Below are 24,886 nucleotides of genomic sequence, written 5' to 3' on the forward strand. Positions count from 1 at the left end.
TCGTTGTTTATTCAGAATCCTTTGAAGAGCATATGGCTCATTTGCAAGAAGTCCTTAAGCGCCTACGTAAATCCAGCCTCACTGTTAATACAAAGAAGGTGAAATTTGCAGTGCAGGAAATTTCTTTTCTCGGACACCTGATTTCAAGTCGAGGAGTGACCATTGACCCTAATCGCACACAAGCGATAAAGGATTTCCAACCCCCTAAAGATGCTAAGGGCATTTCCAGGTTTATTGGCATGGCAAATTTTTACGCCAAATTTATACCTAATTTTGCTGAGCATGCAGCACCACTGAATGCTCTACGTAAAAAAAAATTCCGTTTTCAACTGGGGTCCAGAACAGGACAAAGCTTTTGATTTTCTAAAACATGCAATAGCGAGCCCTCCAGTACTTAGAATGGCTGATTTCAGTAAACCTTTTATTTTGCAAACCGATGCATCCAGTGTGGCCATTGGGGCCGTGTTGTCACAAGAATTCGATGGCTGCAGGCAGCCTATAGCTTTCGCCTCCCGCACCTTAACGCACCAGGAAAGAAAATCCTCTTCGGTGTATGAACTCGAGTGCCTCGCTGTAGTTTTCGGCATAGACAAGTTCCGGCCCTATTTGGAACATAAAGAATTTCTGCTGGAAACCGATAATCAGGCCCTTGCTTGGCTTTTGGCTCACCCCAAGCAATTAGGTAAATTAGGATGCTGGATTGTCAAGATTGCTTCTCTGAAATTTCAAATCCAACATATTCGTGGTTCACAGAACATTGTGGCAGATACTCTTTCTCGAATGTTCGAGAATCCTTCCAACTCCGAGATTCAGGAAAACAATCCTATGTCCTGCCACGCATTGTTAACAGATTTTCCTCTAGCATTTTCCGACATACAATCAAATCAAAATTCTGACCTACAATTGTCCAACATAATTAACCAAATAAAATCAGGCTCACCTCCAAAATATTACAAACTTTCAAAAGGCATACTTTACCGAAGGACACAACAAGCAAAAAATTTCAGAATAGCCCTACCTCAGAATCTCAGGGACATGGTTTTTCAATATTACCACTCGTCACCTTTGGGCGCACACTTAGGAATTTTCAAAACAATTGAAAACATTCGCAGGAATTTTATCTGGGACGGAATGCACAAGGATATAACGCAAAGGGTGAAATTGTGCAAATTATGTGCATTGAGTAAGCCTGCGCAGCAGACCCAGTTCGGCTATTTAAGTTCTGACGTGGCCGAAAGGCCCATGCAAAAGCTTTTCATAGATTTTGTGGGACCCTTCCCAAGGTCAAAAGACGGAAATTCGATGCTTCTAGTATGCGTAGATGCATTCTCAAAATTTGTGTGGCTAATCCCTGTTAGAAGAGCCACGGCCGAAATCACCATTCGAGCCCTCCAAAATTATATTTTCAAAATATCCGGGGTACCTTCCATTATTGTTTCCGATAATGCCACAAACTTTAAATCGACTCAGTTCAAAAACATGTGTTTTTCACACGGCATTCAGCATGTGACCACGACTCCCTACTACCCCCAGCCTTCGCATGCGGAGCGTTTCAACCGAAACCTCCGGTCTGCCTTGATAGCATTCCATGCGAACTCGCAGGATAGGTGGGATTCCAATCTCGTGTGGTTACAAATGGCTTTCAATTCCGCCAGACATGAAAGTCACAAAACAACACCGTTTGAACTCATGTTTACATACCAGCCCAACACCCCACTCTCTAATCAATGGACGTTAAAAGAGTTACTGCCAGACGACCCCAGGAACATTAAGGAAGTCTGGAGTAGAGCTCGTAAAAACCTGAACTTGGCCCACGAGGCAAGCAGGCAAAAATATAACAAAAAACGCTATCCCAATCCCTACAGAGTAGGAGATTTAGTGTTGTGCAGAGCACACACACTCAGCAAGGCGATCGACAAGAGGTCAGCCAAGCTTTCATATCGTTGGAATGGCCCCTGGCAGATCCAGCGATACCTCACGCCAGTCACGGTCGCGTTAGCCGACCCCAGTTCCGGCGAATATCGCGCGCGCGCGCACATTTCTCAGTTAAGGAAAGTACACCCCATCCTAAAATGAGGGCACTCTTCCCTGTGTTTCTTTATACAAGGAACAGCGTTCCTACTACGGCATGCCATACTCAACCAACGTGTTGGTATAAAACAAAAAAACCTAGGTCATAATTATAAGTAATATAAAAAAAATCCATGGTACTAGTTTATAAGAAATTTAGGTTAAGAAGTGTTACATTAAGTTGTCTAGTTTATAGGGGCGCCCCTAATTCAATAAGTTAGCTGTAAGTTTTAGCCGTTATTTAGACACGTAAGAATTGTTAGCCATTGTAAGTAGTTTACTACAGTAGATCCTGGTACAGGGTAAGTTTCTGGAACCCAGGTTTTTGGTGGCTCAAGTGGGCCACCCTGACTCTGTCTTTCAGGGGGGAAGTATGTGCCGTTAATTAGTAAATTCGACACGATATATTTTAAATTTTTATTATGATTTTAAATTTTTGTGTGGAAATTTTATTTGCTCTACTATAGTGTAATTTTAATTTGTTAGTCTGGTGTACTACTCTGAGTTAAACTTTGTCTCAGTGCTCTGGAGCCCCTTTCCCATCGGCGTATCGGATATTCTGCTGGCCTAATCCCTGACTAGCAGACAGCTTACCATTTCCTCCGCCTTCAGTCACGCCTCAAGCCCGTAATATTATTTCTCTTCGTGACCCTAACTGCAAAGGCAAGCCTGTAGCTTGCAGGCGACCAGTTCGCAGAGACGAGCTGAGATTCGCGTTTTTCATCACGTCGTAGTGTTATATTCGCCCCTCTGTAGCCACGACGGGGCGTAGTTTCCCATCAGCGTTGCATTTTACCCCATCTCCCCCCCTTCTCAGTTCCAAGCAAGACCAATGACCGGTCGTAACCCCCTGGACACCAGTGACCGTTCTCAAGGTCTTCTCGCAAAAGCGAGTGCGCCAAAACTGATCACAAGCACCACCTAGCGACTAAGTCGCGAACTTCTCCGCTTGCCTACCCTCTAGGGCGCCAGAGAGCAGCACCGCTCTCCCTTGAGTTATATGGACGCCAGGCGGGAGTCGATTCTTTTCAACTCAGCCTCCTCCGACAGAGTTCTCTACGGTCGCCCAGTGTGGCCAACTTCAAGACTCCTGCTAGAGTTTTTTTCTCCGCCCGCGTTCGGGCAAGTTCGGTATTTTTCGGCGGCCCAGACACCCCCCCTTCCACCTGTTAGAGCCGGTGGGCACTTTTAATTACGAGACGCCTTTTCCAGCGACACAGATCAACTCGCGTCGCGTCCGCAGACAGACCTCCATCGAGTATCGGCGAATCGTCAAGACTTCATCCGACCGCTATGTAGTCGCTTTGTATAAGGGATGCTATCCCTCAAGTCATTTCTAGTAGATTAGTCTGTCTGCATAGTTTAGTTATTTGCCTTAGAAATTTTTCTCTTTTAAATTTTTTTAATCATGAAGAAATCATCCGCGTCCTGCCGCGCTATTCGCGAGCTCCAGACCCTGGCTGACTCCACGATGGAAGCGTGCTGGGCAACTCCCCTGTTTTGGTGAGTGATAATTCGCGAACCCCCTTTTTTTCCCTTAAATTTTTTTTGGGCATTTTCTGCCCCATAGACTGCCTGTATACCAGTTCTAATCAGTTTTGATTTGGACTGTTGCAGACAGGGTTCGATGACGGGGAGAGATTGATTGCTCTCATCTCGTGACCACCCCCCCCCCCTTTCTGTTCCGTGGGTCACATTCGAAGAAACGCTTCTACTACCCGACGTGATTGTTTGAAGACCCCGGGTGGTAATGTAAATTCAACATTTCCCCTTTACCTAGCTACGAACTATCTTAACCGGATGACCAACTCACCAGCGACCAGTGTTTTTCTCAAGAAAATGTAAAACAAATCAAACTAATTATCAATGTAATCATCGGATCCATCCAACTTTGGGTGTGAAACTCATAATACAAATGTTTATAGTTCAAACTAAAAATGTAAATAATTCTCAGTAAGCCGGGCCGGCCCCAATTTCGTTTTCCTTTTGTTAATCTTGGAAAATTGTTAAAACCTTTTGTATGTATGTCAAAATAATTGAAACATGATAATTCATCAGGGCAAATAAAACAGGGAAACTATAGATCAAGTTAATCGTGTAGTTTTTATTTTATTGACGTTAACGATCCCCCAACTTCCCCTTTGCTTGTTACAGGAAGTTCCTAAATTGTGTTTGTTCCCACCTCGTGGCGCCTCTGGTAAATCAATTTATTTAACGCATTGTTTTTACCCAGCTTGTTTCCAAGGCTTTTTTAATTAATTCCAAATAATTCTATTTTAAGGCACGAGGGGTGTTACACAGTTATTAATAGTTTGTAAATGTGCCTAGCCACAAAGACACCATTTCATTATATGTTCTGTACAAGGTTTGCTGGAAGCATCCAAGTGACCTGTTCTAGTAATCTACTATTCAGGCTGTGGAAAGATTAACTGGAGTAGGCAATCCTGTCACACACATCTTGTTACTACACTTAAAATACAAGAGTAAATGTATTTGTTGAATTGAACACCATTGAGGACTTTACAGCACTTCATTATCTCAATAATAATAATATTGGAAAAAAATTAAATAATGAAAGATTTAATAATACAGAGTATAGGCTATATAAATTTGACTTAAAATATAAGGAAGGTAGTTCCTTGTGGATAAATAAATAGGAATACACACAACACTTTGTGCCTTAAGGAAGTTATGTGCTTTAGAAACTCAAATTTTAAAAATGCCGTGTACTACCATACACAGGTTTAGAAAATTCGAAACATTGCTTTATATTGTTGGGATATTCTGATTCACAGGAAATAGTAAGTACGTAAGTATTTATATCCACTTATGTTTTACAACTGTCATTACAATTCCTTAAAATAAACGGGAAAAAATTGCAAAACATTTCACGAACTCCACATTGACTTACGTCATGTATACCCTTGAATATAAATAATAGCACGCACAAATAAAATAAACTCAAAAATATATCATCGCAAGTACACGCTTAAATCATTTACAATGCCTGAATTCACTCGCAATCACTAACTAATACAGTACTTAATTCAAATCCGACTAAACTGCTAACCCGGCATTGGCAAAACGCGCCCCGAGAAGTTGGCGACCGAAAATTAAACAAACATTGAGCGAGTTCGGGATTAAACCGACTTTGTCCCTTCTTTTACCAATTGTTTATTTGGGGTACTGGTATAGCACGTAGAAAATAAACTGTTGATTTTTTTTCTCGGCTGATTTTACATTACTAACGTGTTTAAAGCACTTCACGTTATAATAAACATTATTCTTCCCGTCATGTAAAACATTTAAATCACAACGGCGATATAAGAAATATCCTGATGAGCTAGTTAGCATATATTTTTTTTGTTGATCTTTCTTTTATGTTCTTTAGCTAATGGGTTTCCACGCTATTTATAATTCTAAATCAAATGCACGAATAATTCATAAAGAACTTTGATGTGACATAGTTTCGGGCAAAAAGCTTAGGTTCTTTTACAATGGTATTTTTTAATTAGATTTATTTCACGCTTTTAAAAGTAAAATTGAACTCTTAAAAAACTGTTCAAACAGAAAATTAGGTAAATTCATATACTATAAATAAGTGGAATTTTACTGATATTCAGTAGTTTAAAGCAGCTTCTTATTTGGAAATGATATTTTGTGAATGATCTCAAATTTTAATCTCCTGGTTTTAGCTACACATATGTGAGCACTGTATAATAAACGGAAATCTATAAAGCCAGAATATATTTTTCAAATAATGCCTCTTTCCAGTCATTTATCATGCCAAGGATGTCTCTAACAATATGAATGGGTGGCGTAAATATCCACTCTTTGGCATTATCTGAATGTCAAACAGGATGCGCATGTTTGATGTTTGCTAAAGAAATTAATGATTTTTATTTGTAAGATAAGTAGATTATTAGAGTTGAGATCACGAAGAAACTATCCTTTTTGGCATGCCCTAGTCCCCTTTTCGACTCATAGATCACAGCTGCAATTTAGTTTTATGGAATCATTAGATCAATCGGATTGGCATCGAAGCTGTCGTAATGTTCCTTTTGAATCGTTGTACATTGTACGCTGATGTTCTAAGGCTCACCGTAACCATTCAGTTGACAAATGGCTAATGTGACCTCAAATTGCTTCTTGGGAAAGTATACGTGTCAGTGGTACTATTACCACTCACCCTTGGGAAATATGATTACATGTGCATTTGGTCTAGGAAATGGTCTAAAATCATTTGTCCTTAAGGGGTGATAGAAACACGGTCATTGGTTTATCGCAAAAATGCCTCTTTATTCTGAAGGGGTAGTGTCAATATCAGTTTTCAAAGAAGGAAACGTTTCATACAGCACTTCTTTCAAAGGAACTTGTTGTGGAGGAAACGGTGGTAGTTGTAGCTTATAATAGGTAAGGGGACCAGAACTCTTGTTTCTCTTGTGTGGTGATACCACTTGCAGCTGTTCGGAAGGATGAGTCTCATTCACATCTTCACTCGGAAATGATGTTGATGATTGATGCGTTTCAAGAGAATAAGTCTCAAAGACCTCTTTCTTCTCAGACAATGTCGATACATGTAGGTATTCAGAAGGATACTTCTCAAAGGGCTCTTCCTGCAGAGATGATGGTGACTCATGCAGCTGCTCTGGAGGATATGTTTCATAGACCTCTTCCTTCAAAGGGAATGGAAACACTTGCAGCTGCTCGGGAGGATAAACATCAAAGGCCCCTTCCCTTGAAGATGATGTTGAGGCATACAGCTGTTCTAAAGAATAAGTCTCGTATACCTCTTCCCTCAAAGGTGATCGCGAATCTTGCAGCTGCTTGGGAGGATAAGTGTCAAAAGTCTCTTGCCATGGAGATAATGGTGCTTCATGCTGCTCGGGAGGATATGTCTCATAGAACTCTTCCCTCGAAGATGATGGTGAATCTTGCAGCTGCTCTGGAGTATAAGCATCAAGAGCCCTTTCTCTTGAAAATGATGTTGATGCTTGCAGCTGTTCAAGAGAATAAGTCTCAAAGACCTCTTTCTTCGGAGACAATGTCGATACATGTAGGTATACAGAAGGATAATTCTCAAAGGCCTCTCTTTGCAAAGATAATGGTGACTCATGCAGCTGCTCTAGAGGATATGTTTCATAGACCTTTTCCTTCAAAGGTGATGGAAACTCTTGCAGCTGCTCGGGAGGATAAGCATCAAAGGCCCTTTCCCTTGGAGATGATGTTGATGCTTGCAGCTGTTCAAGAGGATAAGTCTCGTAGACCTCTTCCCTCATAGGTGATCGCGAATCTTGCAGCTGCTTGGGAGTATAAGTGTCAAAAATCTCTTCCCATGGAGATAATGGTGCCTCATGCAGCTCGGGAGGATATGTCTCATAGACCTCTTCCCTCAAAGATGATGGTGAGTCTTGCAGCTGCTCGGGAGGATAAGTATCAACAGCCCTTTCCCTGGACGATGATGTTGATGCTTGCAGCTGTTCAAGAGGATAAGAGTCGTAGACCTCTTCCCTCAAAGGTGATCGCGAATCTTGCAGCTGCTCGGGAGGATAAGTGTCAAAAGTCTCTTTCCATGGGGATAATGGTGCTTCATGCAGCTCGGGAGGATATGTCTCATAGACCTCTTCCCTCAAATATAATGGTGAGTCTTGCAGCTGCTCGGAAGGATAAGCATTAACAGCCCTTTCCCTTGAAGATGATGTTGATGCTTGCAGCTGTTCAAGAGGATAAGTCTCGTAGACCTCTTCCTTCAAAGATGATGGTGAATCTTGCAGCTGCTCAGAAGGATAATTTTCAAAGGCCTCTTCCCTTGGCGATGATGGTGACTCATGCAGCTGCTCGAGGAGATAGGTCTCACATACCTCTTTCCTCGGAAACGATGTGTCGAATACCAGTTGTTCAGTAGAATAAATATCAAAGGCCTCTTCCCTTTGAGAAAATGGCGATTTTTGTCGGTGTTCGGGAGGGTAAGCTTTAAACACCTCCCCCACTTCTCTCAGATAAGTATGCTGGATGTTTCGGCGTTGAATGATGCCGTGGAGCCAATAGGGCGTAATAGAAGCCAAAACGCACCACTTCCTTTGCAGTAACCTAAGGCCAAAGATGCTGGCTGTCATGACTGCTGATAAGGTTGATTTCATAATGCTGATTTTCTGAAACACACATACATAAATTGCACTATGAATAAAAAACTGTTACTGTCATTATACATTATTATGGGCTTTACTTAGTTGAGAAAAACCGATAACTGATTCGTGAGTCACGAAAATGGTCCGATGAGTGCTTCAAAAATAAATAAAAGCTAGCAGTAAGTTAAAGCCTCAGATTTGTGAACATTTTAGTGTAAATCAACTAAAATGCTAATGAATTTATCTTGTTGGCAAAAATCACGATTTTCCTGTTAAATCTGTAATTTAATAACATTGATGTGTGTAATAACAAATTAAATGGGGATATAATTTAACTTAACGCCTAAAACATATATATTCTTCTACTTATTACTTCTTTAGATTCTTCCCGTCAAACCAAGTTACAGCACTGGACCCAGAAGTGTCTTGACTTAATAAACAATGCATATTAAAATGTTACATAACATTCGAACCATTGTTTTTATAGTAATGTCATTTCAAACATTATCACAAGAATATAATAATAATTGGCTTTACATCCGGAAAATAAGCTGAGTGGACCATAATGAATACCATTTAGGCTACGTATTAGTGCGTGAAATTTACCTGACTTGAAATACTTCAGCGTGACAAGCATAAGCAAAACAATGTCACCTGATACTGCTTGCAAGTGATGAGTTAGTTTGATATTTCGCGAAAATGTTTAAAGATAGCTTAATTTTACAGAAATCTTACGGGCCAAGTAATTTGGCAAAATTTCTGTAGTTTCTTCTTAATCCCCGGGTTGGAATAATGTTTAACAGTGTGCCTTTTTTTTTCAAATACGTAACCTTCTATCAAAAGTAGTACCGAGGAAAGTGGAACTTAGGTAAAATAATAGACTCGCTTTCTGGATGAATCGGGTTTGAATACTAAAACCTAAATTCTGATTTAGGTATTACAAAGTTTTCCTGAAATCACTCGAAACAAATCCTAGAATTGTGTTTTTACTATAGGCCAATGCCGATTACTTACCCTTGCTTCCCTGACTTGCATTGTGTCTGTTTGCAATGACCTCTTTGTTGACAAGGGAAGAACCAAAATAAACGAAATAATAAAGTAAATACATCTTTCAATTGTGCAGGTACTGATTTTCATTTGCTAAGTCTTCAGCAGGAAGTCTATAAATACTAGTTAATCAAAAAAGAAACTTTGTTAACATGAACCAGTATTCTGAAATCAATCACGCAGGAAAACTTATATGTGGAATACCACTTTCTCTACTCACAAAAAAGAATTAACGCAGCTCCGTTTGGCGCTTTGCGGCAGACGATAATTTGTGATGTTCGCATCCGAGCGCGGTTAACTGACTAACTTTGGATCTAAAACCAAGGCATGACAGGCTATAGATAGTGAGACCTGGATGACAACATAATAGAGCTCTTAAATTTGATCCTGGGAGGTCTGACGTGGATTGCGTTGGTGATAAACTAGTGGTGCCATCATCTTAAGATCCCATGCTTTGCTAAAAATATTCCTGTTTGGTATAGCTGGCTGTGTTCCTCGTTACACCAAACTCACTTCGGGAATATAGAAATGTAGCTATCAGATATTTCAAGTACTCTCACTGATAAAATAATCTTTGGTTGATGTAAACAGGTGAGTTTACGAAACAGTTTGTTGGGTCAAGTATATATTCCCTTCTAAAATTACAATAAAATGTATAATTGTTTCGTAGGCTTTAACTACGTTAAAAATGAAGAATTCACCAACGTTTCGTTTGATATTTCAGCACTCATCATCAGGGTAAAAGTCTCCTGAGACTATTCGCCACGAATATTTTATTTAAGTTTACAAACTTTTCATTCAGTTTAGAGGATTCGGATCTAGGTTCATCGAAAGTGCAAATGTGGGGCACATTGTCGTTAGCCGACACTATCTTCTGAATGTTCTCCAAACAAAGTGTCCCATGGATATAAATCATTCCATTCTGCATCCAAAAGATGTTAGGCACCTGTTGGTTCTTTTTTAATAACCTTTTATTTGCTTCATACGTATTTATTTAAGTATGTAATGGAAAATTTGAATATGATTTTGTCCTCCTTCAAAACGTCGGTTTAACTCGAAATTTGGCGTACTTATCAAGGACCGATGACATTTATATATTTTGATTCTTTTATCCTTACTAGGATAATCAGGGTTAGCGATTTTTTTCCTTACTGGTAGTGTCTTTGCCGCACGACCAAGAAGGGAAACTACCAGGCGTCCCGATCAACTATTTCTCGGATAAGTTACCGACTTTGAATAAGATGAAATTTTTTTAGAGGGAACCTGAGAACCAGCTATCTCATCAAAGGGAGGCAGCAGGCACCCAAATTGATCATTTCTCGGATAAGTTACCGACTTAGAATTATACATGAATGACTTCCCGATTTTATTTAAAATCAATGATTTTCATATTAGCATATTGAAAATATTGTGTACTATAGTTCTTCAACACGCTATATCGAATGTATATTTTAAAAGCAGGCAATATTTACTCAAATTCACTTTAATAGTAAATTGATGTAATAAAGAAAAGTAACTTAAAAATAAAAAAATAGTTTGAAAACTAAAAAAGACGCTTTTATAGAAAATCCAACAAAAATTGAAAAATATTAATTACATAAAAATAAAATATAGGCCTACTCTTATATAGAAAATCCCACAAAAAAAAAAGAAAATAAATTTTATTAAATTTGAGTTAAGAATAGTGTAAATAAGAAAAAAAAATCTTATTTATTGCAAAAAAAGCGTGGGGTGCTTTTTAAGATATTATCAAATGATAATTCTTCTACGCATATCTGTCAATAACATATTTATAACTAATGACACCATGCACCCCATGATTTTTTTTGCAATAAAATACATTTTTTATTATTTACACTATTCTAAACTCAAAATTAATAAATTTAATTTTCTATTTTTTAGTTGATTTTATATGAAAGAGTATATTTTAGTTTGTTAAAACTATAATTATTAACTCGTAAGTACATTGAGAATGTTTACCTTGGCATTGGTTTCATCCTCGTGATAATTATAGTTATTATTATACTCACCCGTAACTCCTGGGTATACTGTGTGTTGTCACAGTCGGCATAGGGAGGAGCGAAGGCATCAGGGAAATAAAACACTTCCAAATCCTGCATCGGAGGAGAAAGCACCGCTTGATCCTGGTCGCATGTGGCCTCTACTTCCGTCTCTTCTGTGTGACGGCTAGGAGACTGGTAATCAGCGAATATTCCCTTAACGCATTCCACTCGAGGAGCCGTTGAATACAAGAGCATTTGATGGTGGCAGGTCACCAGTTGTGTGTCACCAGGTGTTGATGCACTCTGCATCTGTTCACGAGTCGACGCAAGCAACATCTCTTCCATCAGAGAAACAGGTGAGAACTGGTGTTGTTGTTGGGAAGATGCCAGTGGCCCATCACGCAGCAGGGCACTGCTAGAAGACGGCACGCCCTGAGGAACTGAGCCGTGCAACTGGTGGTCGGCGGGTATGATCACGACCTCCTCCAGGCCATGGTCGGGCCGACTGGCGCAGCGCGCTGTGGCGGGGCAGCCCCGGCCTGCGCAGGAGGCCAGCATGCGCCACAACTGGCGCAGCAGCCATAGCACGGCGACCAGCAGAGGGAGGCTGACCAAACCAACCAGCACGTACACCATCTGCAACACAAGACACGCTTCATCAACACCACTGACTCAGGTCTTAATGACCTTGTTAACGTAGTGGGAAAACATTGCCGGTGTGCACATCTCATTTTGGGCCACACCAATGTGTGAAATAAAGTAACTAAAGTACATAGGGAAAAAACGTTTCTGGACTATTGCAAAATATTCTTTTGGAAACCAGTTGCCAATAAATAGTTTGTAATACTAAAAAAAATATATTGCAACCTTGTTCAACACATGACTATGGTTATTTTTGCATACATGAAATACATTTTTTTTCTAGATAATACTGAATATTTCTTACAATAATTTACACACAATTTTATTTTTATTTGATGTTTTATTCAAGCATTCATGATGGTTCTTATACATTAAGCCAATTAACAAAGCTGAATATTGTATAGGCCATACGATGTAGTCGTCAAGCCCAGGGAAAAGTTTATACAGTGTGTTTGTGTTTATGTTTTGTAAATAAAACAGACATATTCATGTAAAATAGCAGATATTTGTAAACTTGTACATTTAAACAAAAACAACTGTATCATTACAAAATGTGTTCGTATTAACACTGGGTTTGTATTCTTACCCGGGAATTTATGCTTTGTGTTGTCCCAGTTTCTTCAATAGATAAAGTATTTTGTAAACCGTTCCCGTTTTAACTGTGCACATATACAAGCGTAAAAAAACAAAATATAGAACAATTATTGAATAATTGACGGTCTGTAACATGGTTTAAAAATTATGCTAGAATAAAACATCAATTAAATATAAAATTATGTGCTGATTTTCGAGAGAAATATTCAGAATTATCTCAAAAACGTATTTCATACATGAAAAAAATACCCATGGAAATTTCTCATACAAAGTTACAATAAATTTGAAGTGTTACAAAAAAACATTTATTGGAACTGGTTTCCAAAGGAATCTTGTGTAAAAGTACAGACATTTTTTTAATCTCTGTAGGTGAGAAATGGAGATTATGGAGCAGCATCTGGCCTTTGTGTGAAACTCCTCCAAGTTGTGTAAATTCCTTCTCCAAACAAGACGGGTTTGGAACGAATAATATCTTAGCAAGAGGCGAGGCGTCCTTTTATCACGTGCATATTTTTTGATTAAAATTTAAATACTATTCACGTAAAAATGTCAGCTAAAATATTATTATTTTTTCCATGCTAGTCAATATTTAGTTAATTTTTATCAACAGTTTGCAGCCCCATTCCAAGCCAATAAATAATCAACAAATGCAGGTTACTAGTTTTCGTACATAACATAATAATTCTGCTTCTAACCACGAAAGGATATAACATTTCTGTACTGAAAGTTCTATCAATTTAACAATTTGAATCCAGGAGAATGTGGCACAAAGGTTCGTCATTGACTGGAGCTTTCGTACATTCAGGAAATTTTGCTTCCTGCAACTCATAGCGCTTTGTACATCTGAATTTTAATGCAGTATTTGTTTGTTATTTCATTACTAGTGGGTTTGCATTTGCTTACATTAAAAGATATTTAACAAAAAATTTTGAGCGTGTATTTTAGTATCTACTCGCCAGAGATGTATAACATCTAATCTTAGTAACGAAAAAATTCACGTATTCTTGTGTTGTAAAAACACTTATGATATGAAATTCGCACACGAAGTTTTACGTGGAAATTTTCTAAATATTGTTACGCGTGATAAATTTACACATATTATTATTATTTTTTTTAAATTCTGGAAGCGAATCAAACGTAGTTTCCGCACACGCCGCTAGAATTCGTTGCTAGAGCAGCTACGTCGACTACCAAAATTTGCGATTTGCAGAGCGAAATGTTAACCTATATAAAGAAACGGCTCCGATAAATGTAAAACAAAATTTAAAAATGTACGAAACTCTGGCTGATTTTCGACAAGGAGTTTTATCACCCTAACAAAAGGCTTATTTTGTTATAAAATCATTTAACAGTTAACACTATACAGTTTCTTTTTTGCTTTGTTATAATTTGGTTCCCGTTATTCGCCACAAATTTCAGCAACGTGGTTATACATATCCGTTCCATGCAACTTTCGATTCAAGTAATTACTCCTACCAAATACAGTATACCGAGAGCTAAGGTACACATTAAAAAGTGTGTGTTTGGTTCACATCGGTCTACACTGACAGTGCTGTTGGCAAATGGCGAGTACGGGCGCAGGCGGGTCAGCTCAGTCTCTGTGACTCTTGGCCGGGAGGGAAACAGCACGCGGCTCTGACACGGACACTGAGTGACAAATCTCGTTTGTGTAATTTCATTTATTTATTTGATTATCTTATTTTATTTATAGTTAACAAATGGTTCATTTGCTAACGCAAATTACCCGTGAGATTTTGTAGCTTTTTTCTTCACGTGCTATTTATTCAAATGCTTTACTCCAGACTTACTGACCTATGTAATATAACTTTGGCATCCAAATATGACTTGCACGCTAATTCTTTTTGTAAAAGAAAAAAATTAATATTAATGTAAAAATTACTGATATCCGTAAATTTATACATTTACACAGAAATAGCTGTATCACTGGCAAATAGTGTTCGCAGTAATACTGGGTTTATGCTTTATGCTTTGTGTTGTCCCAGTACTTTTATTCGCTAGTGGTATTTTAAACCGATCTCTGAATAGCTTTCCAGTATAAACTGTGCGCATGAAAATATTCAAATGGTGGAACATATCTTTTCAATGGTTAGAAAAAAAAAACATTATTCCATCTACATTTACGACATGTAACTTGTGATTTGATTTCAAAAGGAATATTTGGTAAAAGTTCAGACTCTTTTTAAATCTGTGTCCGGGAAGTCTCCACAGTCTCAGAGTCCCGGGGCCAGCAGCTCAGTACTCACCCCCGCTCCCCCGCTGTCCCGCGGGCTGGCTCGCCCGGCGATGGCAGCGCCAGGGAGCTCCACCACCGGACTCCCGCTGAAACAATGCTTCCGACCTCAGGGGCGAGGCATTTCCGTAGTTCAGGCGCGGTGGGAAACCACACACAGAAATAAATATTTCTCTGTACTTTCACAAAAGATTCCATTGGCAAACAGTTGTCAAGAAATAGCTTGTAATCCTGCAAGAAAGATACTGTCACTTTTGTACGACACATGGTTTGATTATTTTTTCGAGATAATATTAAGTATTCAAAAATGGGAATAATTTGATTTTCATATCCTTATCAACATGCGCAGTTAATTCTGTTAAGCAATTAAGGGAACAGTTTACATATAACTTTAACTAATGGAGGTAATGGGACAAAACAAAGCAGGAGTGCCCGGGAAAGAATCCGAACCCAGTATTACAGCGAACACTATCTTGAAGTGATACATTTATTTTCATGTAAATTTAAAAATATCTGAGATTTAACATGAATTTTTCTGATTCATTTATTAAAAAAAAATACTTTGAATTGGCAAAAATCAATCCGGGATACGCTATCACTTTAAGGCGCCGTGTGCCCAGGCGCACATGTCGTGTGCAGCGCTTCAGAAAAAACCACACGGTTCCAAAACTATTCAAGATGTCTGAATGTGGTCTGTTTACGAAATGCATTTAAGAATAAGCTGAAGATTGAAAAGTCATTTTTTATTTCGAATTAACTTTTTAAACTGTGTTTTAATAATAGTGAAAATGGAAAAAAGGCGTGTTTTCGGTATAATTTTTAGGCGAAAAACAACCGGCATAGATTCTTGAAAGTACTTAAAGGATTTGCAATACAAATTTATATTAATTTTTCTATCGTATAATTTTACGGTCACCTTTCAAATTTCACCGTTTTCCTGTGCCGACGAGGAGACTGCTTGTCAGTTCAGAGATGTATGCTTAGAGGCTATACCGCACTAGAAATACTAGCTAGCGTCGCACTTATCATCCCGCCAAACTAATACACATACATTCCCCTTAAAATTGAACCATTTCAGGGAATATTTGACCACCACGCTACCCTGTGAAGAAGGACCTGTAGGATTAAATTTATCAGGTGCAACAGTCTATACTATAACAGTTTCTACACTTGAATGGCCTTCGTAAATGCATCGCGCATTATTAGATTGGAATCCCCCGACAAACACCAAACCATGTGCGACCCGGAGAGATGGTTGAAGACGATGAAGACAACACCGACTTGATTATTCAGACGTTTGTGAAAAATAGTCTGACACGAGGAGATAGTGATGATTATGCAGGTCTCTACCTATAAAACTTCCGCGCGTTTCTAGGCTTGGCTTAACATTTCGTCGACGAATCAGTCGAAGGAGACACACAAACACTCTATGTAGAGATATTTGGCAAGCATTCAGAATAGTCACTGGTAAAAATAATTTCATGGGTTTGCTGAACTACAGTCTGTACTCTAAATTCCAACTTTCTTTAGGTACTTGGGCCGATGTATTTTTTTTATCTGCTTCATTTTAGAAATATTCTTTGGATTCTCTTACTTTAGCAGCAATTCATTAACGTTTCGAACAGTGAGAGAAAAACGAAAGACGAAACCACTTATTTAATAAATGTTTAATTACAATATATATATATATATATATATCTGTAATATGTTAAATATGATGTCCGTTGTTTAAAAATTATATGCACGTTTTACAATAATTGAAACTTAATATTACACACTTTTATAACCTTGTATTGTATGTAATGTAAAGTCAATTGATTAAGTAGAGGCTTGAAGTATGTAATTTTAGAAGTTATACTCCTTTATGCGAGTTATGTAAAAATGATGAGTGAATTTTTACGATGCGCGCGCATCATACAACGAAATTTTCACAGAAATAGTATACCTACGTGTATACTTAATCCATTAATATTCTCTTTAAAAATAATTAGGGGACATACCTACCAAACGTATTATGTGCCAAATAGAACTTAATTATAATAATATCGTGAAATATATTAGGGAAACTAACATAGTCATAGCAAAGAGTTATTTCAAGTTTATAAGGTAAGGATACTACTATTATAACAATCATAATATGCTCTTTCTTTGCAGGAGTCGTAGCACTGTAGTTATAGTGCAGCACGGCTTAAATAAATTAATAAGGACGTTCAAAGTTCAGCTGGGGAAATTTTTTTTACTTTCTTTTAAATTAAACAATTACTGGATTATACAAATTGTACTTCAAGAAAATTGATTGTCTATAAATAAATTTTATTGTTCATTCTATTGCTATAATATTATTTAAATGCATAGTTCAGTCCATTGTATTGATTATTGCATATTATGTAGACCTAATTACCTCTTTGTTTTTTACTTAAAGTAATATTAATTAATTACGTTTGTTAAGAAATGAATTTCCAGGTATTGGTATAAGTAAGAAAAAATAAAACTTTTTCAATTCCCGTAGCGAAACTATCTTTTAACACCGAATAATTCATAGTCACCTAACTTGTGCGAAAACCTTTAAGTATTATCTGTAATGAATTTTAACAAGGTGTGAGGTATCTTAATAAAATTACTGGTCAAATACAGGTCTAAATCGGGTTATCAATTTTTTTCAAGTCGTTTAGATTTTTGTAGGAGAAGTTTCATTATAAATAGCTAATCTGGTAGCGAATTATAGCGGCAGTTGTGGAACTATGTATCAGTCATGTTCAGAAATTTAGTTAAATTAAATACAGGTCAATATTACTAAAAAACAATTATTCGTTAATATTAGTAGTACAATTTATGATCATTACCTTTTTAACGGTAAGTTGAACTGTATTTATATAATTGAGTTTATGTTCCCATAAGTATAATTTATCTGCATTATATATTATAAATGTTTACATTACTTAATAAATAGTTAAAATTAATAAATTAAAACAAATATTTAACACGTTTAGTGATTTTCATTATCAATTAAAATTTATCTTGATTATTACTAAATTAAATCATTAATTTTATACATATGTTTCTATTCATATTTGTAACAATAAATTTCAAAGTAGTTCTGTGTCATAAATAAATAATTTGTTGTCTGTAAAGTCGGTTTACGGACGATAGTTTGTGACAACATCATAACAAAACATTGAGATAATGATTGCGTACATTATAAATAAAATTGAATCATTTTTATTTTAATTAAAGAATAAATACTTAAAATTATACTAGTATCAGATTTTTAAAATGCAACAATAATTAAACCTTTATTGCCGAAATTGTTGTTCTAATAAGCGATGAAAACCACATTACCTTTTCACTTCACTTTATAAACAGTCGAGAGGAAGAGAGATGAATGCGGCGCAAGCGTACAATGAGCATAACTGGACACAGCGTAAGGGAACATTTTGCGTAATGGGACACAGTGTAACGGAACAATGTCCGTAACGGAACAATTTGCCTTGCGTGCAGCCGGCGTTCATCGATTTACTAGACGTTGTCACGTCATAAAAAAATGCAAAATATAATTGTAAAATTATGAATTCCTAATACTGTTAATAATAAATATCTGAGAAGCAGGCTTAGGCACAATTTATTGCGGAACCCTTGTTTTTATTTTGTATTGAGTTTTAATCCTTGGTAACAGCGAGGTCAATATTATAATCGGGGACACAGTGTACCGCATTCCAAGAATACGGCAATAATATTTCTATGAAAATAGACTATACACCTAATTATGAATTGGTGCAAGTGTTTTATTTCCTAGTATTATCTTAATCAGTGTGTGTATTTTATGTCCTACATGAGCGTTATCAATGTTGTTAAATGAATAACCTGTATTTTGAAAAGAAATATTTCTGCCAAATTGTATAAAAATATTTGACGTGACAACGTCCAGTAAAACGATGAACGCCGGCTGCACGCACGAAAAAGTGTCCCGTTACGCACATTGTTCCGTTACGCTATGTCCCGTTACGCTCATTGTACGCTTGCACCGCATCTATCTCTCTTCCACTCGATTGGCCTATGCGTCCGAGGAGAAGAAAGACAGCGGCAGCACACAACTTACATCTACACGTGAACTGTTTCACCGACTGTTTATAAAGTGAAGTGAAAAGTTAATGGGTTTTCATTGCTTATTACAACAACAATTTCGGCAATAAAGATTTATTATTTTTGCATTTTAAAAATCTGATTACTATTATAATTTGAAGTATTTATTCTATTATTATTAAAATAAAAATGATTCAATTTTATTCATAAAAGTATGCAATCATTTAATCAATGTTTTGATATGATGTCACGTTAAACTATAGTCCGTTAACCGACTTTACAGACAACCAATTTTTTATGATTACATTAGGATTCTAATCATTTTATTTCTTTTTATATAAATGTATTAAACATACATATTATTTATACCGTATGTACGTGATAACTTAGGACTAATTTCCCTCCGATAAATAGAACAAAAAGCATGTTTATAATATATATAATTTTTTTAATATACTCGTATTGTCGCATTCTAAAAGTATCTCATTTTCCCGCAAGTAACAGGCGTCTCTAATAGTAGGATGCGTTTCTCTGAAACAGCCTGGCGATATGCAACTCGCTGAACACTTTTGTGCACGTAATTGCGCACCCATAGGCGTTATTGAGTCTACCTGCAATTCATAAACACAAGATGACGTTTCCATGACTTTTATTTGGTTTTTTGCAACTTAAAGATAATTTGGTGTGTATATATGTACAGGTAATACGACCGTGATATGTGCTAATTGAAGTTGTCAACTACAAAGATTTTACATTGGAAAAAAAAGAGCATCATTTTTAAATTTTTGAGAAATAATATATTTCTGTGGTTTTTGTTACTCATATCCACATCATAGGTATTTTACATTATTGTTTTATATTTTCCATAATTTAAATATTTAAAAGATTACTTTACAGGAAATAACACTCACAAAAGCTATCTTGTGTTTGAGTGTGATTAGTGTGCTTTATGTTTACGTGCATTAATATTATTATTATTATGGATAAGATTTCATAGAAAAATAACATTTTAATCATGCATATTGTATTCCACTTAAACTGTCATAAAAAAAGTATGTTTAGTAGTGTTTAAAGGTATATAAAATTAGATTTAATTGAAAATTTTTTTTAAATATTTTCAGAGAAATTAACTTACTTAATTATGAGTGAATTAATATTATTTAAATTATTCGGCTGTTAATTTACTTATAGTTTTGTTACTTACATATTGTAAATTTTAAACAACGTAAAAAATTTAAATTAAGGTGCTAAAATTTTTGACGTGTAACATCTTAGCTCACGGTATACAGTATTTGGCGGGAGTAATTTCGGGAATGGAACGGAAGTCACATGGAACAGAAATGTTTAACCAGGTGCTGCCATCTGTAGCGATGGCACGAACCAAAGTTTACAAAGCCATATGACAACCTTATGGTACTAACTGTTTAGTGAATTTTAACAAGTTAGGCAGTATTTTAATAAAATTCCTTGTCAGAATCTGGTCCAAAGCCGGAGATAAAGTACTTTTCAAGTCTTTTTCTTTTCTATCGGAGCCGTTTCATTACATAGTTTAACCTTTCGCCATGGTAATTGAATGATTTGATGGTCGACGTAGCTGCACCGATAGTGAATTCCACAAATAATGTAGCTGAAGACACAAGTTTCGTATATAAATCACTCTCGACATTATTTTAAAGAATTCTACGTTAAATTGTTTGTCCGATTTTCTTATTTTTTATAAGGTTATTTGCAACACGTGAACACATTAATTTGATCGTTACCTAGGTTAGATATTACACATAACTAGCAAATATTGAAAGACTCGGTCACATTTTCCCCCAGTAATAATATTGTTTTAATTGTTACATCTTTTAACTATACTACGCCCCAAGAAACCAAATGTCACCCTGGGGGAAAAATACTAATAAGACTGAAGTTGTACAATGTGTGCAAGGTTGTCTACCCGCCAGGGATACTTTTTTTACATTTTTGATCTCATCGTGCAGAATAATATTATGATAACAAAGGGTTCATGGGAAGATTTCAAAAATTCCTTTTTTTTCAGACAGTTTTAACTGCTACAGAAGAATAAAAATTTCAAAACTATTCTTCTTTCTGATTTTTAAGTACTCCCTAGCAGTATTACGCATCTTTTAAAAGTAGTCAATTGAAAACTTAAAAAATAGCGTTAAACACGTTACACAAGGAAATGTAATGGATAAATGTTGCCAAAATATTTTATTATAGTTGTGCAAATCGAAAGTCTTATATTTCCTAAGAAACTTTTGTGTAACGTGCAAAATAAACATGCTTTTACTCAATGTCTACCAAAATTTGAGAAACTATGATTCAAACTTGCTTCTTAACTTAAACCTTTAGTATTCTGTAATAAGGAATTGTAAATATTCTATAGTTGTATTTGTAAATCTACAAGAAGATATTACTGATACTCTTATCAGTACTATGTTTTTAAAAGTGAAATTTTTATTGACTTTGTCCTGACAGCAGACTCTAAGACACTAGAGACACTAGAGACACTAGCCTTAAGTTCCAGACGAGGCGGGCTGACATTCAATCCTAGTCATCCTGATTTCTGTTTTTAGATTTTACCCTAAATTTCTCCAGACAAAAATCTGGGATAGTTTTATAAATATGCAAATTTGCTGTTCTGTTTTGGAGTGTTATGTATCATCGTCTATACGCTGTAAATTTATTTTGTAAATAGATCAGTCATATTTGTAAAAACTTATGGATATTTTTTAGTATATTTATATTATAACACCTGTATCACTTCAAAATAGTGTTCCCAGTTTATAAATATTTGCCCGGATTATTACTCTTGAATTTATGCTTTATGTTATCCACATAACTCAAATAATTAAAGTTATTTGTAAATCGTACCATAGTAACTTTCCAAAATTAACAGCGGCATAATAAGCATAATAAAACAAAATAAGTCAATATGGTTAATTATTCTATTATCATTTCCTGGTTTAAAAAAATGAATGAACGAAACATCAATTAAATATATAATATGCACTAATTTTCGTAAGAAATATTCACTATTATCTTGAAACACGTATTTCATACTATGTCTTGGTACCTGGTTTCCAAATGAATCTTTTGTAAAAATTAAAAATATATTTTCCTTCTGAAATGACTTCACTGTCGACAAACTCTAACTAAAAAAATTAACTTTAAAACTGACTGCGTAATTTAAGTTAATTTTCTGCTTAAGGGGTTAATATAACTGAAAAATCAGTGAATTTCTCTGAGAAACAATATTCGATCTTGTGAAATTCGCAGCAAGAAAAGTAGAAATCCTTGCGAGTCATTGAAATAATTACAAGCAATCACTGATTTAAATTAAAAAATTAAATGAAGAATTTGCTGGTTTTTTTTTTTTAATTTGAGTGAGTGCGATTGACACTCCGTGACTCAGCGAACGAACCATTCGACTCATGTGAACCGAGCTTAAGGCGGTAGATTCTAAAAAAATTTGGATTCTAATATTTGGTGTTTTTTGCACTTGATTTTAAATAAATTCATGATATAATCATATATAATTGTTTATCAAAGGCATTCCTTGCTAAAAAGTCATTGCTTAATGGTGTTTATGAACTTCATGTTCAACATTTGTGTTAGTCCTAATAGGTACATACTGAAAGCATATCATCGTGTGGCAAACAGTTATGTAGTGGTCGTCTTGAAGCACTTTACTTTTAGTATATCATTTATATATCAATAAAAAGGTAATTTTTTTAAAACACTGAAAAAAATAAAGTTTTATTGGTTTTAGTAAAACTTTTATTAATTTATTAATGGTACTTATACTAAAATTAAAGTGTTTTAAGATGAACTTTACATACGAACGGTTAAATACAAAGCGCCATACCACAAGATTGCATGGCTATCTGTACCTGTAACGATTGATATAAATATTTGCCATTGAGTTCATTAGAAAAACATTAAGTATAGACATATTAAATTACATTTTTTTTTATAAAAATATAAATGATTAAACTATGAATTTATTTAAAATAATTTGGAAAACACGAAATATTAGAAGCAAAATAATTAAGAATTAGGTGCTACGTGTTTGACTCACTTTGCTGCCAATTTCGAGAAAGCTTATGTTTTATGCGTGTCTCGGTAACAAGTCACTAACTAACTAACTAACTAACTAACCAACCTGTAAAACTGCGGCGTCGGCATGCACGTGCAGAGGTCAGCAAACAGTACATCGATTATTACAAACGCACAAACGCGCAATATTCTTCGCATTTTTTTATCCGCTCTCACTGCAACACGAATAAATCGCCTTTGCAAAATGACCAGAAATTGGTTGCTAATAGCTTTGTTTGGAACATTCCATTGTTAAAATATTTGTCCAGAGAGATTGTTGGTAGCAGCCTAGACTGCATTTAGATAGACGTTTCTTACAATGAAGCTTTTCAGAATAATAATTCTCAAAGAAATCCGAAAACAGTATGTATCAGAATAGTTCCTCACGTCACGTCAGTTTAGAACAAACAACATACATGGGCTTTTAAATTTAAATATGCCTCAATAGTAAGTCTCAATATTCGCTGTTTTAGTAACCAATATAAAATTTACAATTTTAGAAGGAATTAAATGTTATGCGTATGGGAATGATACCGTAACTGGGTCAGGATATATAAAGTATAAAAGTTAATTAAAACAACATTAATATTTTAAACCTTCCCATATTTACAATAATGGACGTGCTCTAAGCGATCAAAGCTACCATTTGTGAGTGTGAATTGTGCTGCCAATAGTAATTTTTCGGTACAATTATAAATTTGAATTTTGAACTCTACTCTTAACAGTAATTTTATATCTTCCTCACCAGCGGGGAATCCCAGCATCAACAAGGGTCACCCCCCACTACTGCCTGGATTTTTCATGCACTTGCAGGCCAATATGGTCTGTTAGCCCTTGAGGTAATGCGGTGACTGTCCCGGTCCAAGACACAGGGGATGCCTGGGAAACTGGTCCCGTAGAACCAGCCCCTCGGATACCCCACTGGCTTCAGCGCCCCAGATTTTACATCAATGTCTACACGGACTAGCAATTACGATTGGTTTTGCACATTGAGCCAAGTCTTTTAGGACCCAACAGCTTGAGGGCCCGGCAAGGATGACCTACCCATTTAAAGTTTTCGAACCTTTGGCCATTGTCTGTAGAGAGGCCCTTTACACCCCTCCAGATCTGTCTTTCCAACCTCTGAGGATGTCGGGGAACGAGGAATCCCCAGCAGAGCTCACTTTGGTAAACATTCTTGGTACCAAGCTGAGGTACTGAGTGAGTTGACTTGGCGCGGAAATGCTATATGTTCGCACCCACGCATCCTTTCTGTGAGTCTGTTGGATTCTACCACGGATACAAGTGCTAGCAAAGGATCCGACACTGCAAGCGACAAGCATCTTATCGCAATGATTCAGGCCCACTCCCAACGCACCCACTCACCTGAGAATGTTATTCGGCTATCTCCGCTTGCCAAGATTAACATAACTGGACCCCAGTGTGTGCACCACCGGGTTTAACTGGGCAACAACAGTTGTTTAACGGTCCAGCACTTTTTAAGCGACTCAGTACTGGCGCCACCAGTCAGGCACTGGGAACATTCATCCTTAACATCAAGAAGATCCCTAACGGGGTGTTAATATGTGGGGACGGAGCTGAACCTTCGGCTGACCAAACCTGCAGCCAGCACCAACTCATTGTACTATCCATTATACCCATCACATTCTGGTCACACCTGTGGGTGATATGTCAACCGCATACAGAAGTAGATAAACTTCTTATAATCACAATCGGGTAAGCTGTTAGAGCCCCGGATATAACGAGAGGCTGAGGCACCTCATTACAACATAGTCATCACCAAGCAACCCCTAGATAACTCAGTTAACCAAACAATTGATTGTGTCCTTGACCCTAGGATCCCAATACTCAGATGAGCAGATTATTTAACAAAAAGTTGCATTTGTTTTACATGCTCGATTGAACTGGCATGTACTCCTATGCAGGCAGAACCACCCAACATTAGAGCCATCCATAAATGGATGCGC

At 36.5% G+C, this 24,886-nt stretch overlaps 3 protein-coding genes across 3 annotated transcripts in view; all 3 read right to left on the bottom strand.

Moving 5' to 3' along the window:
• Positions 1 to 9,233, bottom strand: part of LOC134531345 (serine/arginine repetitive matrix protein 1-like) — a 53,564-nt gene extending 44,331 nt beyond the window's left edge. Inside the window, exons 1-2 of the mRNA XM_063367043.1 lie at positions 9,213 to 9,233; positions 6,670 to 7,904 (exon numbers count right to left, since the gene is read on the bottom strand). Coding sequence (XP_063223113.1) covers positions 6,670 to 7,904; positions 9,213 to 9,233 — 1,256 coding nt within the window. The remainder of the gene's footprint in view (positions 1 to 6,669; positions 7,905 to 9,212) is intronic.
• Positions 9,234 to 11,132: 1,899 nt separating this feature from the next.
• Positions 11,133 to 23,157, bottom strand: LOC134531481 (uncharacterized). The gene is made up of 2 exons (XM_063367192.1): positions 22,987 to 23,157; positions 11,133 to 14,824 (listed from the first exon to the last, which is right to left on the bottom strand). Exon 2 carries the CDS (start codon positions 11,882 to 11,884, stop codon positions 11,222 to 11,224), a length of 663 nt encoding a protein of 220 aa, XP_063223262.1. The 5' UTR covers positions 11,885 to 14,824; positions 22,987 to 23,157; the 3' UTR covers positions 11,133 to 11,221.
• The window catches only part of LOC134531346 (uncharacterized), a 105,891-nt gene continuing 95,720 nt past the window's right edge, over positions 14,716 to 24,886 (bottom strand). Inside the window, exon 8 of the mRNA XM_063367044.1 lies at positions 14,716 to 14,824. Within this exon, the coding sequence (XP_063223114.1) occupies positions 14,716 to 14,824 (109 nt within the window). The remainder of the gene's footprint in view (positions 14,825 to 24,886) is intronic.

Source organism: Bacillus rossius, chromosome 3, assembly GCF_032445375.1.
Source record: "Bacillus rossius redtenbacheri isolate Brsri chromosome 3, Brsri_v3, whole genome shotgun sequence".
In the NCBI taxonomy this organism is placed as follows: Eukaryota; Metazoa; Arthropoda; class Insecta; order Phasmatodea; family Bacillidae; genus Bacillus; species Bacillus rossius.

Coding starts and splice junctions, on each gene's coding strand:
- LOC134531481 (XM_063367192.1), bottom strand. CDS start 11,884: ATGGTGTACGTGCTGGTTGGTTTGGTCAGCCTCCCTCTGCTGGTCGCC.